This window comes from Dinoponera quadriceps, unplaced genomic scaffold (assembly GCF_001313825.1).
Source record: "Dinoponera quadriceps isolate SergipeBrazil2010 unplaced genomic scaffold, ASM131382v1 scaffold321, whole genome shotgun sequence".
Taxonomy (NCBI): domain Eukaryota; kingdom Metazoa; phylum Arthropoda; class Insecta; order Hymenoptera; family Formicidae; genus Dinoponera; species Dinoponera quadriceps.
Window position 1 is genome coordinate 41531 of NW_014554418.1, and position 17075 is coordinate 58605.

At 36.4% G+C, this 17075-nt stretch overlaps 2 protein-coding genes across 2 annotated transcripts; both read left to right on the forward strand.

The window, feature by feature from the left end:
* Positions 1–8648: 8648 nt before the first annotated feature.
* LOC106748397 (trypsin-7-like) lies at positions 8649–11451 on the forward strand. The gene is made up of 6 exons (XM_014626857.1): positions 8649–8750; positions 8980–9068; positions 10038–10179; positions 10263–10376; positions 10647–10796; positions 11305–11451. Exons 1-6 carry the CDS (start codon positions 8649–8651, stop codon positions 11449–11451), a joined length of 744 nt encoding a protein of 247 aa, XP_014482343.1.
* A 2280-nt stretch (positions 11452–13731) lies between these two features.
* On the forward strand, positions 13732–16406 carry LOC106748333 (trypsin-3-like). Its single transcript, XM_014626750.1, has 6 exons — positions 13732–13741; positions 13925–13983; positions 14479–14573; positions 14678–14819; positions 15251–15514; positions 16260–16406. The coding sequence occupies exons 1-6, from the start codon at positions 13732–13734 to the stop codon at positions 16404–16406; spliced, it is 717 nt and encodes a 238-aa protein (XP_014482236.1).
* Positions 16407–17075: the final 669 nt, after the last annotated feature.

Here is a 17075-nt window from a genome sequence, read left to right on the forward strand (position 1 = left end):
AGACTAGTTCGCAATATCTTTACAAAGTTTACTTTCATAATAATTACGCAAATTTAACCCGGCAATAGTCACCTTTATTTTATGTAAACGATTATCTAAAGTCATTTATACCCCAATTAAAAGTGGCTATTATTAACAAAATATAGCATATTATCAACTGCTCTATAATTTATTATTATTTAGGGACATTGTAAATATAGATTCACTTGCTACTTTTTGAAAAAAATGAGGAAAAACCCCAAAAATATTTAAGAAACAATAAATAAGTGCATTAAATATCTTATTATGACAGTATTTCGAATAAACGAAGATCTATTTTAAAAAAATGCTGTTTTATTACCTATTTTGGATGGGATAGTGTATTTAAAGGTTCGTAAAAAATAATTATTAAAAAAGATTGGAAATGTATTAAATAACATTTATTTTATAAGAATATAAAATAAGCTTAAATCGCGGTCATACGGAGTTAATATTGATTCATTGATTGTAAAAAATTATTTATTTTTATATATTATCTTTATTATATTATATAAATATATAACGTAAAACGTATTTTTAAACAACAAAGTCATAATTTTTTAAGAATATATATTTTTTTATATCTAACACTAAATAAAAAATATAGTTTGAAATATTAATTTCATTTATAATAAATGTTAATGTGTTAAGTGTATACGTTAATTATAAACAATAAATATAAATAATAGATATTTAATAACTGCACCTTTGCCTATTTTTGTAAACATTTTTATCGGTCAATATCAGATGTAATGTAAATACTGCTTAATATTTGGATATGTACAGTTAATATTTATTGGATATGCACACATAACCTCACTCAAATTTATTATTATCTTATATTCATATTTTGTATTCATAATATGAACTCTTACCATACTTGATTAATTTTGTAACGTGAACAATCACCTGAGGTCATTTTGTATCCCAACGAATTTTTACAGACTTATACTAATATAAATAAAATGGGTGGCAGCCAATTCTTGTTTCATAGGTTAGGCCTCTAAATATCCAAATGAAAGGTAAATATTGGTTTCCGATAAGTAAAAAAACCCACTACGATGTAAGCTTTATTTTCTGATGGTCTGAAATAACCTGAAGTGATTATTTTCGGATTAAGTCAACGATTTTTTCTGAAGAACGTAATCGCGCAATGCTTTAACGAACAAAAAGTTTTTATTTACATTCGTAACTTATATTTTCTCTCACGAAGTTTACTTATACCGAGCGGAATTCCATCTCGCGCAGGAAACTATAGAAAATTAATAACCAATCATTGTGATAATCACGAAATCAACGCGAAAACTATACCGCAAACAAAATAATTGCTAGAAAAACCGTTAACATAACTCACTTTGTTGATACTTTATTGAAGTAATCTAACGATTAATAAAAAATTAAAATCTAAGTAATGCGATGATCATGAACTCAACGTGATCAAATTATTTCGCAAAAGAGATAATTGTGAGTTAATTCGTTACGTTATTTTTCTTCGCGATATTTTTCAAATGTTCTGCAGATTATTTCTAGCAAAACATATCGTTCAATAACGCATGTATGTACATGAAATTTCGCGCGACCTCTGAAATAATATAACAACATATGTATATTTCTTGTGTATATTATGTGTTATATCTTTACTCATATAAGCGTCTCAAATTATTTCAGATATAAGTGTCTCAAATTATTTCAGTTGTTTTAAGGACATACTTTAATAATAGGCTATTTTATATATGAGCATATTATAGTCTGCACACGCAAAGTTTACACGATATCGATAGTTAATTTTAAAACTGTGATCACCTCTAATTTGAAAAATGATCTTAATATTCTCGTATTACGAATTTCGATTCTAATTAAGTTTCAGAACTATGTTAATATATTCAAGCATTTCCAAATATATATTCTAATATAATGAATATAATATATTATATTTCTCTTAATTTTATATTTACAAAATTTATGTTGCTCGTATAAAAGTTATGTTCTTCGTATATAATATCTCCAGAAAAGTTTCCACAGTTTTATAGCGTCGAAAATCAATGCCTTTCCATATTCAAGCATGATTACCTAAATATTATATACTATAAAAATAATTTCTTGATTATTACATTACGTCCGAAACAATGTTCCATATAATAAACAAAACATACTGTAGGATCGTGCCTTTTACTTCCGGTGGATCAGTTATTTAGGATATAGCCATGAAAGTTTGAACTCTACGACGTTATTTCTGCAAAAATATTTGATCGAGTGGAATACAAGCAGCCGCACAAAGTCCACCTTTAACGTCTTCCGTAAACGATTTTATGTACTCGCCGACCAATATCTACTCTATCCCTGTAGTCTCACTTTGTTCCCTATAGTTTCATTTTGCTCTTTACTATCAATATCTCCATTGTGAGATGCATGCTAAACAACTCGTTTCATTTTCTGTAACTGCAAAAATGGTATTTAATTTTAATTTTTACTCATCTTAATAATATATATATACAGGATGAGGAAAAGTATGGAAACCCCGAAAAAATCTTGAAAAATATGTTTTATAGAAAAGTGTTTCGAATAAAAGCTGTAGGATTTGAAAAGATCTATTTACTGATCTTATCAGTTTAACTTTGGATGACATCGCCAGGATAAAATCAACTCGAATTAAAAATTATCTTGTCAAAGTCAGAATAAAATCAAGTTGAATTTTTTAAATGTGAAGTTGAATTTCTTAAACTCCTATTTTTTATTATATATTCTTATTACCTTTGTTAAGACACTTTCAGAACATTATAATAAAGCTTTTTTTGGTTAAGAATTCCCTGAGATATTTTAAAATTTGTTATGGTGCTGTAAGATTATCTTAAATGTGTTAAAGCTCACCATGTTATACTAAACAAAAAATTTTCAAGTGTCCACTAACAGCAAAATAAATTAAGCTGATCCCGTTGCGTGGTTCATGTTGTATATATACATGAGTAGATTGAAAAGTTTTCGAAATCGCCGCTAGAGGATTACCTTTCTCCAAATATTATTACGTTATGTTGGTAATTCCTCCAGATGAATTGATTACAAACGTCAAATCGATTTGTCAAATTGTTTGGTTTTGACAAGTATTCAAGTCAAGCAACATTGTGTGTTCCAATTATGGATAAAAACGAAATTCGAGCGATCAATCACCAAATTTTTCCATTTAGAGGGGAAAACCTCAATGGATATCAAATCGAAGTTAGATTCTATTTTGGGGGATTCATCACCTTCATTTCCCACCGTGAGTTTATAGTTTTTAGAATTCAAGCGTGGTCGTACGTACACAAGTGACGAATCACGTTCTGGACGTCCAAAAACGGCTATTACATTAGAAATTGTGGATAAAATCCACGACATGGTTTTGGAAGATCGCCAAATAAAAATGCGTGAAATTGAGGAAGACGTGGGCATCTCTTATGAACGAGTAGTTCATAATTTTTACATAATAAATTAGGTTTAAGAAAATTTTCTGCAAGGTGGGTGCTGCATTTGTTCAATTCGGAGCAAAAACGCATTCGAGCCCGAACTTCAGCCAATTGTTTGAAAATATTTAAGAAGATTTCAACGGATTTCAAGAGACGATTCGTGACCATGGATGAGACCTGGATTCACCACTAAACACCAGAAACAAAAATGCAATCAAAACAGTGGGATTGAACACGGTAAATCAGTTTCGAAGAAGGTAAAGACCATTCAATTAGTTGGAAAAGTGATAGCATCGGTTTTTGGGGTGCTAGAGGAATTTTGCTAATTGATTATCTTGAAAAGGGAAAAACTGTTACTGGCCAATACTATACAACACTTTCAGACAAACTAAAAGCAGCGATTCAATTCAGAAAAAACGCCGGGAAATGGTCAAGAAAAAATGTTTTTTTCACCACGGCATTGCATCCGCTCATTTAAATGCAATTGTTCAGCAAATAGTGACAGAATTGAAGTTCGAGATCCTTCCATCGTATTCGCCTGATTTGGCTCCCTCAGATTTCCACCTGCTCCCGAAACTCAAAACATTTCTAGGTGGAAAAATTTTCGGTCAAATGAAGAGCTAATCGATGTTTTAAATGGTTATTTTGGAGACTTCAAAGAAAGTCACTTCCGGAAGGAAATCAAGAAGCTGGAGAAACGTTGGACCAAATGTGTTGAACTTCGAGAAGGTTATAATATATTGAAAAAGAAAATATAACTTGAATTAGATTTATTTTGTTTTCATTGTTATTCCGGAAACTTTTTAATTTACTCTCACATATATATACTCTCTACATATATTTTTCTCTTTTCTTCTTTCTTCATTACTGCCATTAATATAAATTTCATTGACATAAATTTCATAGGGAATACCCGTTTGTTTAATTAGTTTCTGCAACTTACATGATCTACTAATTCAAGTAAATTTAATTGTTAATCTATTTTTTAAAGTCAATATATTTGTATTTTCATTATTAAGCATTGTACTTTTCCATCCTATTTAGTACGCTGCAAAAATGTGCTAATGTAAACAGCTTGTATCTTAACAATTTTTATCTTGAGAAAGAATTAATTAATGTTTTTGCATAAAATTATCTTATGCTGAGTTTATTGCTAATTGGAGCTCGAAGCTTAAAACATACCGTGACCCTGTCGATGCTATGCACTTTTTTTATAATAATATTTCGTGATTGCTTTTGCCTGAATCTTCCTCACGTATATTCTACAAAAAGTCGAGGCAGACGAATACGGGTAATCGCGGAATCTAAATTAGTTTTACCAGGCGGTAAATTAAAATTGATTAAAACTGACGAGCGCGCGCGGTGCCGATGTTCTTATCCGCCACTCGTTGATAATACCACTACCTTTGCAGAAATATTTGACTTCACGTTAGAAAAAAACACGTCGGCATTTTGCCGTAAAACTTACGGCGAGATAGAAAGAAAAAGAAGGAGCAGCAATTTTTGAAATGCTAAATCACCCGTAAAGATCAACCGCACGTAATACTAACCGCAAATGGATATTCCTTGATACTTGCGTTCCTTCCTCCAATAATCCTGAATTCTGGCGAATCTGGAACTCGTACTGCTACAGCGATTCTTTTCCGATAATCACCTGACAACATTCGAATGAAATAACATACTACACATATCGTCCATCTTACTTTAGAATATATGAATCTTTAAGTGCACGTATTCTTTAGAAACTTCTGAAAAGATTCAATTTTTTATCAAATTTCAATTTTAATAAAATTCAATTTTAATAAAATATGCAAATATTTCGATACCGTTAAAAAAGGTAAGACAATTTGAAAATATTTTTTATGAATTTTTCTCTGAATACATTTCACATTTTCTCAAACATTCTAGTTTTCTCAAACATTTTCGTAGTTGCATCATAAAAGAGATGGTCCATTTTGCGAAACTTGTCGATATTAAAATCAATTATATTTCATTAAAAATTTATAAAATATTATTATACATATGAAAATGCTGGCTTTTAAAGTGTTAAATTGTATATTGATATAAGCTAAATATGTATATTACAAAATCGTACGAAATGATAAAAAGATAATATTTAGTCTGCCGCTGCTGAATGTGCGTTAACTTGTAATTAGCATTTCAATATCGAAGCATAATATTCATCCTCAAGTGCGAATTTCAGTGACGCGGTTGGCGTCGTTTCCGCGCTTTCGATATAAAATGCGATTCAGCATTTATCGCGTACCAATAGCGGAAATATATAGCACGTCTGATATCAGCGATAATATTATCGCTTCCTGCTTTATAGTTGGACGTACGATTAAACGTGTGCAATTACAATTTGACAAATAACTATTATTTGCTCGAGCGCCTTTACGAAGGAAATGCAATGCGAATTTTTATCATTGGAAATTTTTATTCTGATAAATCGCGTTTATCGTGGATACTGCAATGTTGCTGTTGAGTTGGTGTTGAGGATATATGAGATCAAAGTAAAAATATAAATATCGTGTCTCGTGGCTCGTAACGCTACGTTTCGACGAGATAAAAGTCGAAAGGAAGAAATGTACGATATAATTACATACTTACTTACATAGATTTCGAATGGACAAGTGTTATGGTGGAACGTTGGAGAAAATTATTTAATATTTTATGTACCCTTCATGCTTTTTTAGCTACCCGTGTAAAAATTAATTTAACAATTTTGTAGAGAGCGAAATATCGAGACCGCGTACGAATACTGCCACATAATCTCGCCAAAATTGAGAATTATCTCTATTTCGCGCATAAATCCTCGTACAATCTGCCATAGAATGTGATATTACATTTCACCAGCGTGATACTAATTAGGCTAAAAACAAGAATATTCCGGTTTAAATGCAAGCGATACGCTAGCGTATTCCAGCTTTTAATTTTTTGTTTTAGTTCAAATTTTGGAACAAGGGAACATTTCACGAATATGCACGTCGGTGGAATGTTGGTAGAATGTGCAAGTAATCTCACATAATAGGGAATCTGCCATAAATTTGATAAACGTTGTTTTCTGTTTACCATAATTTCTATACCGCAACTTACGATTCAGAGAAAGCGTATATATATATAACCATCTTATTATTATTAAATTATTACGTAATGTCAAATAAAATACTTAACTTCTCTTTCTTCTTTTAAAAGTTATTTATTCAATGTTAGAGTTTTACATCCAATGGACGAACGAAAGAGAAAGAGATACGTTGATCTGCTTCGGCTTGCAATCGGCCTGTTATATCTTCTTGGTGTATTCTATTGTCAGTTCGGATTATTTTCAGGCACACACAACTACTAACACTTTTTTCGTTGTTAAGCTTTTCTATATTTAGACGCAAAGTCCTAAATCAACAAGAAACACACTTTATACATAACAAAGCTTTAGAATGTTAAAAGACAAAACTCAACGTTTCAAAACATATTCAATGATCAAAATAAAGAATCTGTTGCCGATGAAAAGTGACCATTATGTATTTCGAATTAATATAATATTCCTAAATATTTATATAAATATTATTATATCATATTATTAAAACGTTATTTTTTATTTATCGTACGTTTTGATAATGCTCTAAAATATAAAGATTAGAGAGATCAGACAGATAACAAGTGTACAATTGAGATGATAGAAGGAATAAAATATAAAAGTTAATGTACAGAAAGAGAGAGAGAGAGAGAGAGAGAGAGAGAGAGAAAGAGAGAGAGAGAGAGAGAACCTCTGAGTAACAATCGTGAAGGAAAGCTTTCCAAACAAGTTGTTAGAGAGATTTTACGAGCGAATGTGCATGATAGACAAAATAATAGCCAACGGCAATCAGTAGCAATTATCGCTCTTGCGATAATAAATCATTGCGATGTCATTTTCCTTCTGTAAAAATGCATAGAGAAGGAATTTAATATTAAATGTTTTAACTGCACAAGTGAATTGTCGATAGAATGTTATTTCGAGGAACAGTGTCTGGAAGAATTTTTTTTTTTCATGGAAGCTAAATATCTTATTTTAATGCAAATAATAAATGTTACGCAAATACCGTTTAAACAGCGTAAAAAAAAATGTATTTCAATTCTTCTGTTAACGCGGCAGCAACAGTGTCCACGTGAAAACGGACCAAGGTAGCTCGAGAATAATAGGACGTAGATGTTTACGCAGCTTGAATCGATATGGTATATCGGATACTTTATCGATATTACGATTACTTGTAGTTGATCGCACACAGCAATTCAACGCGTGTCAATTAAAAACGCGTTTCGACGATAATTTTTTTTTTCCTTTTACTTTTATTATCCGCTTTTCGCGTTGTTATATGATTTTTGACTTACACACTACCAGTAATTTGATATAAATGTGCGCTATATTCGAAAATATCGGATTGAATTTTTCTAACGATGAACTGGTATCTTTTAGCTCGTGTAAACAACCAGATCGTTATTTTTCGCGGCAATCCGAATCCACGATATTAAATATTATGTTGTTATTTCGATATCCATTTGCCCTTTTAAAATCGATGTTTTTGAAGTAGATACGCCAGATCCCTGAGGGAGGGATACAAATATAACTCCGAGAAGTATGACAGGAGAATATTTCATATTGTTTGTATGTTCTGGCATGCAACATCACGTACGTGTTAAACCGTTGGACGTGGTGGGAACTAAGTAAGTATCGGGAGTTGGAAATTTCGAACAGATTACAACGAGTTAACCCGAGGGGAAGTTTGCGTACATGGGGCCAACACCCGCTCAAATTCGCCGAGCAACATCTCCGTGGTGAGATTGTTGTTTCGCAATGAACGAGATTGGACGCGATCGCAAATAATTAACTTGCCCTTAATTGTACGCAGCTGCATGCAGCTCGATGACTTTACTCCGGTTTCGATTCTCACCAGTGCGCGCAAATCCTTCCGAATGGTTCGTATATTTCCTAACCATTTAAGATATTACGTACGAGTAATTAATCGAGTTCGAATGAATGTGCACGCGCAATGTGTAAATGATTTTCAAGATATCGATATGATATCACATCGATGATTGCGATATCATCTGCCTTATCGCGACTCATCAGATATCTACGATTTGATTTTCGGATAAGCATCTCAGTTACTGATGATAAGTCAACTTTACTCCGGTTTCGATTCGATCGTGGACATGCTGCTTATACTGTGTTTGATGTTGATAGTTTCCGCTTTGTCTTTAGATTCTAGAATATCCGGCGGCAAATCTACGACTATTAACGAGTATCCGTATCAGGTCAGTGTACAAAGAGATATCCGATTTATTTTCTAAATGTATTATTCTCCTATTTAATCTTAATTTACTTATCATATAATATGGTAGACGACACAAAGCACATAAGGAGTTATGTCAAGTTATCATAATGCAGTATTTTGTTAATTGCATATTTTTAACAACTATCTATTCAATTATAAATTTCCTCGTGTTATATTACTTTTTTTTTTACAAAAATCACTTCCGACAGGTATCTATCCATTATCAGAATAAGCTGCTATGCGGAGGTTCAATAATTAGCGACCAATGGGTTTTAACGGCGGCACATTGCGTCTACGGGTATGCTTGCATTATTTATTTTAGATTCTCTATTTTTTAATACAGATTAGATAACATGAATTACATAATTAGGCGTCAAAGAAATCATTAAATAGTTTAAGTGAACTAAATAAATATAACAAATATAAAATATGTGAACCGGGTTTATTGATATTCAATCAGACAAAAAAAAATGGCAAATATAATAGCCATTGCACGGCTTTTGTAATATAATAAAAATAAACAAAAATCATTTTTCGTTCGATTTGGTTTCCGAGTTAACACGTAACAATGTTCACGAAACATCGGAAACAAATCCATAAAGGACACGACATTTATCCACACCGTGAAAACCTAAAACATCACAATAATTTTTCGTATAAATCCAAATTGGTTTGAACTTAGATAATCGTTTATTTATTCAGATATTTCAATCTTAAGCCAAACTCTTTTTAATAAAATAATAATATAAAGTCGTTAACAGTTAAAAACATATCACTAGATAAAAAAGATACATGTCAAAGTCAAATGACAGGTTTATTGTGCAAAACAAGAGAACAAATCAACTGCTTGAACACACTTCGATAAATAAACATAGGAAAATCGCGTGAAAAAGAATAATAAATCCATATAATCGTCGAGAAATACAAAAATTAAACATATCCCAATCAGATCATGCCACGAACATTGATGCGTTCGCTTCGGCGTAGCAAAAGTATCATACAGAAAAGTTATAGCCAGCCTTCCACAAATGTTACTTACAAATTTTTTACTGTTGACGTGTTTAATCGTAAGTGACTTTGTATTATTATTCCATTGTAAAGAACCCAACATCTAAACAAATAAGTAAATATCTAAATCTGAACCATTTTCTGGATTAGCAGAAAAATTATTTTTGTTTATTTTTATTGCGCCATAAAATCTTTGAAGACATCATTGACTCTTTTGCTTCATGTTTAATTAAAGATACAATTAAAAATAATATTTTAGAAGGATTTTCAAGTTCTTCAAAATCCGACTCGGGAGCAGCTATCAGGAGAAAGATGGTATAGAGTTCATGAATATCACCACCATTTATTTTCATGAAATGTATGATGAAGATACTAACGATTACGACGTGGCTTTAATCAAAGTACGTAGCTAATCATGGCTCAGCCACGATACATTTCCCTCGCATTAAATACAGTACGTCTTGCACAAAAGGAATATTTTTAGCTGCCCACCCCTCTGAAATTTGGCCCGCTTGTGAAAAGTGTCACTCTAGCGAAATCATCAACGATCGTTAAACCTGACTACAAGGCAGTTGTCACAGGATGGGGTGAGACATCGGTGAGTTCTTTCTATCTCATTCGTTGCTCCGGTCCGCGTATCCTTCTACGCGCTCGGATCGACGTCGTTAGCCGCCGTCAAAATGCTTTAATCGACAGTGACGTTTGATGAGACTGATTACCTGCATGTAAACGCTAAGGTCTGTTTACCGATTGCTGTACGTAGTCCGGTCGCAACAAACGTTGACAGGATTTTGGATGGACGGGCGAATATCCGCGGTAAAGCTCGCGGTTTCCGATGTTGTATACAGGCACGTTGTGTGAATTTCAGGCAGCCGGTGCGATCTCGAAGGTGCTACAAGTCCTAACAGTACCGATCATTGATCAGGAAGTCTGCAAAAAGATCTACGCTCGTTATAGGATAGTGACGCCGACCATGGTCTGCGCCGGTTATACCACTGACGGAAAAGACACCTGTCATGTACGTGTCACGTCCGATCACCGACGTTCCTTTTGATCGGCAGATCTGGGATGAGTATTTCTATGATCCTTTGATTAGACATTCCTTTTACGTATTCCGTTATTGCACACATGCGATGCGGAGTATTATTTTTGTGGGTGCTTTTTTTAACACAGCCCGTGTAAGAGAAATTGCTCTGTTTATTGAAAATGACATATCTTTCGTGTGTTTATATATAATCGTTTATATTACATTAAATTATTATATATTATATTACAATATTATATCAGGGGATGAGAAAAAAATATATGCAATTTCTCGTTCTATAATTTGGTTCGTGAACGTATGTGGAAATATTTTTCTTTTTATAATACCAAAAAGATTAATTATATATTTTAATATAATGTAATAAAAAAGAAATGCGATGAATGAAACGTTTGTTCGATTAGAATAAGTTTACTTTATTTTCGATAAGTCGATGTTTTGTTTTTGGGAACGAAAGTAAGAGTTTTATTTGCCTGCGACACAGGGAGACTCCGGCGGTCCGCTCGTCTACAACGGTGTCCAAATTGGGATCGTGTCCTGGGGTCCTCAATGTGGAAGTGTTGGATTTCCTGGAGTGTACACGCGGGTATCCGCCATACGAAGTTGGATAACCAAGCGGACGAACGTGTAGCAGAATTAATTTTTCTCTTCTCTCCCTACGTTCTCCGAGATAGAGGAAAGGCAACGTACCGTTGAGAAAATATTTGCTTTTGTTTAACCGCGTCAGAACCGTACCGGCATTATGAAAGAGATACCGGCTACAAATTGTGCAAATAGAAAAAAATAGGACACGTCTGAAAATAGAAAATTTGCACGCGGCAATAATAACATAATTCTGAAACCAGAGATCGAAACTGGCAATTTATTTGTAGAGTTTAATTGCATTTCCATGTAGTTTGACCGCGATCATTTCGTCGTGGTTTATTTTCACAAATAAATAGACATTATTTTCGCGTGTCTATTCGTATCGAAACTGTCGTGCTCGCCAAATGAAATGTACCGTTTTCCATTTGCGCTTCAAAATCGACCTATTTATTTACAAACAATGCACCACAGAGTAGTAGATTCGCACTCTGCGCGTGGAAGGAAACTTTAATCCATCACGATCTCCGTTAGAACGTTACACAATGCATTCCGTTTACCGTCGAAGCGTGTCAGCGACAAACGTCGAATTTAAGATATATCTTAATGACCGGCAATTCCAAGCAATTCTAAGGAAACAAATAAACCAACACAACGGCACATTCACCGATCCTTATTCGAGAAACGAAGCGTCATCGAGAGGCAATACCGATATCTGATCTCGATTGATCACGAGCGTCGGTCACCGATTTCGACGTGACTGTTTGACACTCCGTGAAATACACGCGCAACGCTCTCGCGAATTGTAGTTGCGAGCAATCAGTTCTAAGGTGGTAACGCATATAATTCCGCGCGATGCAATAAATATCATCTTGCTGCCCTTTACACTCGTCCCGACGTAATCGTTCGTCACCGCCGGATTATTAATTTCAGCGTTGACTCGGAAAGCCGGTCCGGGTCTCGCCGGTCGCGGTGGCATTGAATAAACGGTTTTGCAGCCTCGCACAGGTGGCTGGCTCGTAAAGGGTGGCACGAACAGTCGATGTTCGCGTCCAACCTACCTACCTATCCTCTATGTACCAGGTGCTGTCATAAAGAGCATTGCTATTGTACGTGTCGCCAAATGATCGTTTCCGTCGTCTCGTAAAGAGCGTCACACCGAGCAATGCTGCGTCCGTGGCTGTGCTTCCTCGGGAGGCTGTGCTTCCTCGTGCTGCTTGCTTCGGATCATCGTTAAGAATCAAAGCGGACGCGGCATACTAATGCAGCGCGTATTACAGCCGGTAAGCGATCGATACGAATATCAGTCTCTATTGTTTGCCGGCGGTATTCCCCTCCTTCCCCGCGTAGCCCGCGCTGATATATCCGGAATTTCTGATAACGATGAATTATACGTGCCACGAAGCGTCGCTCTAACCCTCGAGCGTCGCGGCATCCACAAGTTCGTCGATTCGCAGACTCGCGTACACGTCGCGCATGGCTCCTATTCCTTTGCCGTGTTTACTTCGCTTTTGGCTTCGCGTTCGGAAAGAGCCCCAGCTCCCTGGAGAGAATACTATCCTTTGACTCGAATTGTTCTCTATAACAGTTACGTTTAATTGCTTCTCCGTGAAGCAGTTTAATTATCTTCCGACCGACTCGCTCGATCGCCTCGCGGATCTACAATAAAGCACGAGGCGAACGTTTCGACACTCGTTTTCATTATTTTTCTTCTAGAGCTCAGCTCTGTCTAAGAGCGGACGACGGCGATAAACAACTGTTGGAATTTAGATCAGGTTCCCCGGCGTTGGGCGATTGGAAACGTTTTCTACGCTTGGAAAATTAATACTGACGTCGATTAACCCGAATACCGAAATAAAAAGGACCGTGTATCTGGCAATAAGCAAATAGTTCGTTCGCAAAGTTTCCACAATGCGCGCGTGGTGTGGGTCTCTATTCCTGTGTTTTCCTCTGCTGACCGGTCTGTCGCGAGGTCAACGCATCGCTACGGCACGTACGTAACTATTTAATAATGTTTCCGAAAGTGACAGACGAAAGAATCGGCGGGAGGACGAATTGTATAAAAATCAGCAGAGTCAAGTGCGATATCTGCGATCGCTGGTCGAATGGGAAGTTGCTATAGTTGAAACCTATAGTTGGAATTTATCAGCAGTCACCTGGTGACTGATATTTTCTAATCTCTTTCCAATGACTATATAAAAACTATCAGGTTTCTCGTTAGAATAATCTTCGCGCTATTCTAATTTGCTCCGACAATCCTAGATTCGCGCGTTATCACATTTGCGATCAATATGCATGACGCACCGCTTGGAGCGTAATTTCGAAAAAAATGATGGAACGTAATCGCATTCGTATTTCAATGACGTTTACGAACGTCCGCCTCTTAACGATCCTCCCAGGATCCGTTAGATTCGTTCCGGTTCTTGTTTCGTGCCGAAAGTGAAATTCACGCTCGCCAGTCCGCCAGTTCGTGCGAAACCGCCAATCGTGGTGAAACACTAATCCGAATATTGGCCGTTTAGACGACGAAGGGCGCATTGTTGGAGGCCAGAAGACCAGTATCGAGGAACACCCGCACCAAGTAAGTGCATTGAACAATCAACAAGTACAAGTGGTCGAACAAAGGAACTTCCGGATTTGCTTCACGATCGGAGTCACTGTTTAAGATAACGGGGATCGAAAAGGAGATTAAGAATCGGGTAACGTTAGGCACGTTCACGACTTCGCGCGATACCACATAGTTTCCTCGATCAACGGAGATTATTCGGTAATTTCGTCCAATTGGGAGCGCAGCCCGAATGTAATACGAAAGATTGTACGTTGGATATCCGAAAAACCGAGAAGTAGACCTCAGGAATTCGTCGAGGATTCTATCATCGAGATTAAGCTCCTCGATATTCGACACGTCCAGCGTAACTCGCGATCGTGCATGCGTGACACCTGAGATCTTCCCTGAGAGCCGGTTGCAAATTGAAGCAATGATCTTTATTCGGCGTCACGTTCGTGACGAACATTTATGAGCGCTGTGCGAATCGATGATCTGCGACAAAAATCGGTAGATCCGCCGAATTTCCAGGTGTCCCTGCGATACGGCAATCGGCACGTCTGCGGTGGCGCCATCATTAGTGAGGATTGGATCATCACCGCGGCCCATTGTGTGCAATATGCTGGGTACAAAAATTTGTGTCGATTTCGCATTAACAGACTCGATCGATCTTGTTATGCCATTTGATAAATTTCTAATGGGTGCCTCGCGTACTCTCCTCGTGTTTCAGTTCTTTCCCGCGACGCCTCGTAATAAAAGCGGGCTCGTCCAATCTCGATGCAGAAGGCGGTACGGTTGTACGAGCGAAGCAAATTGTTACTCACGAGAATTACAGCCACCGGAACGGTGATTACGACATCGCCGTAATAAAGGTGAGCGGCGTCGCGCGTTGCGGGCCGACGGGACGCGAGTTCGAGGAAAATCATTTCCGTAACCCACAATTAGACATTATTATCGGAATTATGAGTTCAGTGGTCATTGAACTGTTTGAGCAAGCTTGCTGTGTCGTAGTATTATTTTTCGACCTCCTCAAGCGCGCAAGACGAGGTAACTATCAAGACGAAATCATTACCAACAAAAAATATACAAGAATATATGAAATGAAGAAATAACTCGCGAGTCGTAGATTATCGGAATTATCAATGAACAAATCAAAGTCGATTTATATGAACGTTCCAATGTTAACGACTGTCATCGTGGATTTCTCTCGCGTGACGAAAGTGTCGTTAAACATTATTCGCTGTTGCGTCACCTCGAAGCCGTTGTGCAGCACGTATCTTGACATCGTAGTGGCACGTTGCAGCTGGCAGAACCGCTCGCTTACAGTCGCCAAATAAAACCAATTTCATTGGCGTCGATGGCCAATCATTATGCCAGCCATAGCACGGCGGTGGTTACCGGCTGGGGAGCATTAAGAAGCAACGGCTTGTCGACCAATCAGTTACGCAAAGTGGAAGTGCCGCTCGTTTCGGATGCAGAGTGTTCGAGTTTATACGAAAACCGCACGATCACCTCGAGGATGCTGTGTGCGGGTTACACGAACGTCGGCGGGAAGGACGCTTGCCAGGTAATTTTTTGTCTCTTCCAAGGTAAAAATTATAAGCTGTCAATTTCGACTACCCAAGTACCCTGATCTTTCAGTAACTTAGCGTACTGCTAATTTCAAACGTTACAAATTATTAATTGTTCTAACGATAACAGATATTATCTGAAATTAGCCTATATACTTAAAGAGGTTACTGAAAGACTCGTATCCGGGTAGTCGAAATTGGTAGCACCACAACAAGCTCGTTAAGCAAAGAGAAGTTTTTGTTTTTCGTCCTTCTCGCTTCCTGTCCTCGGAAAATTTTTGTTAGCAATCTAGCTGCGAGTGAACACAAAAAGATAGGAGAACAAAAGAGAGCAACATTGCGTGAGGATCAGTCCGTGAAAAAAAATATTAATCTCCGCACACAGATGAAAAGTATCGCTCGTCGTGGTGCTTTTATTCTTGCCGTTACGTAGGCAGTTTTAAATATCGAGCAGTCGCGATCGAAAATTGGCGAGCTTTCCGACGGCGATATTTTTCTCTACGTGAGATAACGGAAGAAAGGGATAATATATTGCGACAACTCCTATCGATTTTTACGATGGCGCGCAACAAGAGCGCTGTAAAGGACGCTCAGCAACAGCCGAGCGTATCCCCGAGAAATATCTTTTATCGTTAGGATTCTACCGTGGAAGAAGAATCGATTAAAATTACTACACGAACACGCACAGGGAGGACCGCTTTGAATTTCGTTCGTTGCTCGGATATATACGTTTGTTTTCAGGGTGATAGCGGTGGTCCATTGGTGCAGTACGGTCGTCTGATAGGAATAGTGTCCTGGGGATTCGGCTGCGCAGATCCCTCCTATCCTGGAGTGTACGCACGTATCGCGACTCTTCGTGATTGGATAGAGGAGAAAACCGGCGTGTAAACGAGTGTCAATCACTCAATCTCCCAGCTTGAAAGCTTCTCCTTTTCGCAAGTTAATATCACAAATCGCTTTATTAAAGAAAAGCGATATTATGAATATTCTCGTCGTTTTCTTTTCCTTCATTTCAGAAAATGTTGCTTTCGTTTCTCATTATATTTACTAAAGGAACTTTGTGATACACACAAAATCTGTGTGATATTATTTAAGTTACAAAATTATCAGTAACCATAAATTTCTCTAATCATTTTTGTTTCAATAAATTCTAAGTTGAAATTTTGCTTCTACGAGTTGTCTGAAACTTTTCGGTCAATCGCTCGTGCGAAAGTAGAACGGGTTAAACTGAATAGAAAAGTTCTCCACTGTTTTACAAACAATCACGCAACATTTCGAGTTATGAATGAGTAAAAATGGTCTCGTGAAGAGGCTTTTTGTCTTTATACTGTAACTATATCAACTTTAGAATTAATAACTCAAAAATATTAAACTTTATAATTGATAACTTATAAATGTGCGTATTACTTGCGAAATGATACAAAACTTTTTTGTTCAAAGTGGCCTAATTTATAAGAATATGACAGCCATATCTAGCGACAGACATCTATATACCGAACCTTGAATCTCGAGCATTGAACCTATCACTAAGTACAACAGCTATCATGTATTTGTAGA

Coding starts and splice junctions, on each gene's coding strand:
- LOC106748333 (XM_014626750.1), top strand. Junction 13,984..14,478: donor TCGAGGAACACCCGCACCAA/GTAAGTGCATTG, acceptor CCGAATTTCCAG/GTGTCCCTGCGATACGGCAA. Junction 14,574..14,677: donor CATTGTGTGCAATATGCTGG/GTACAAAAATTT, acceptor CTCGTGTTTCAG/TTCTTTCCCGCGACGCCTCG.
- LOC106748397 (XM_014626857.1), top strand. CDS start 8,649: ATGCTGCTTATACTGTGTTTGATGTTGATAGTTTCCGCTTTGTCTTTA. Junction 9,069..10,037: donor GCGGCACATTGCGTCTACGG/GTATGCTTGCAT, acceptor ATAATATTTTAG/AAGGATTTTCAAGTTCTTCA. Junction 10,180..10,262: donor ACGACGTGGCTTTAATCAAA/GTACGTAGCTAA, acceptor GAATATTTTTAG/CTGCCCACCCCTCTGAAATT.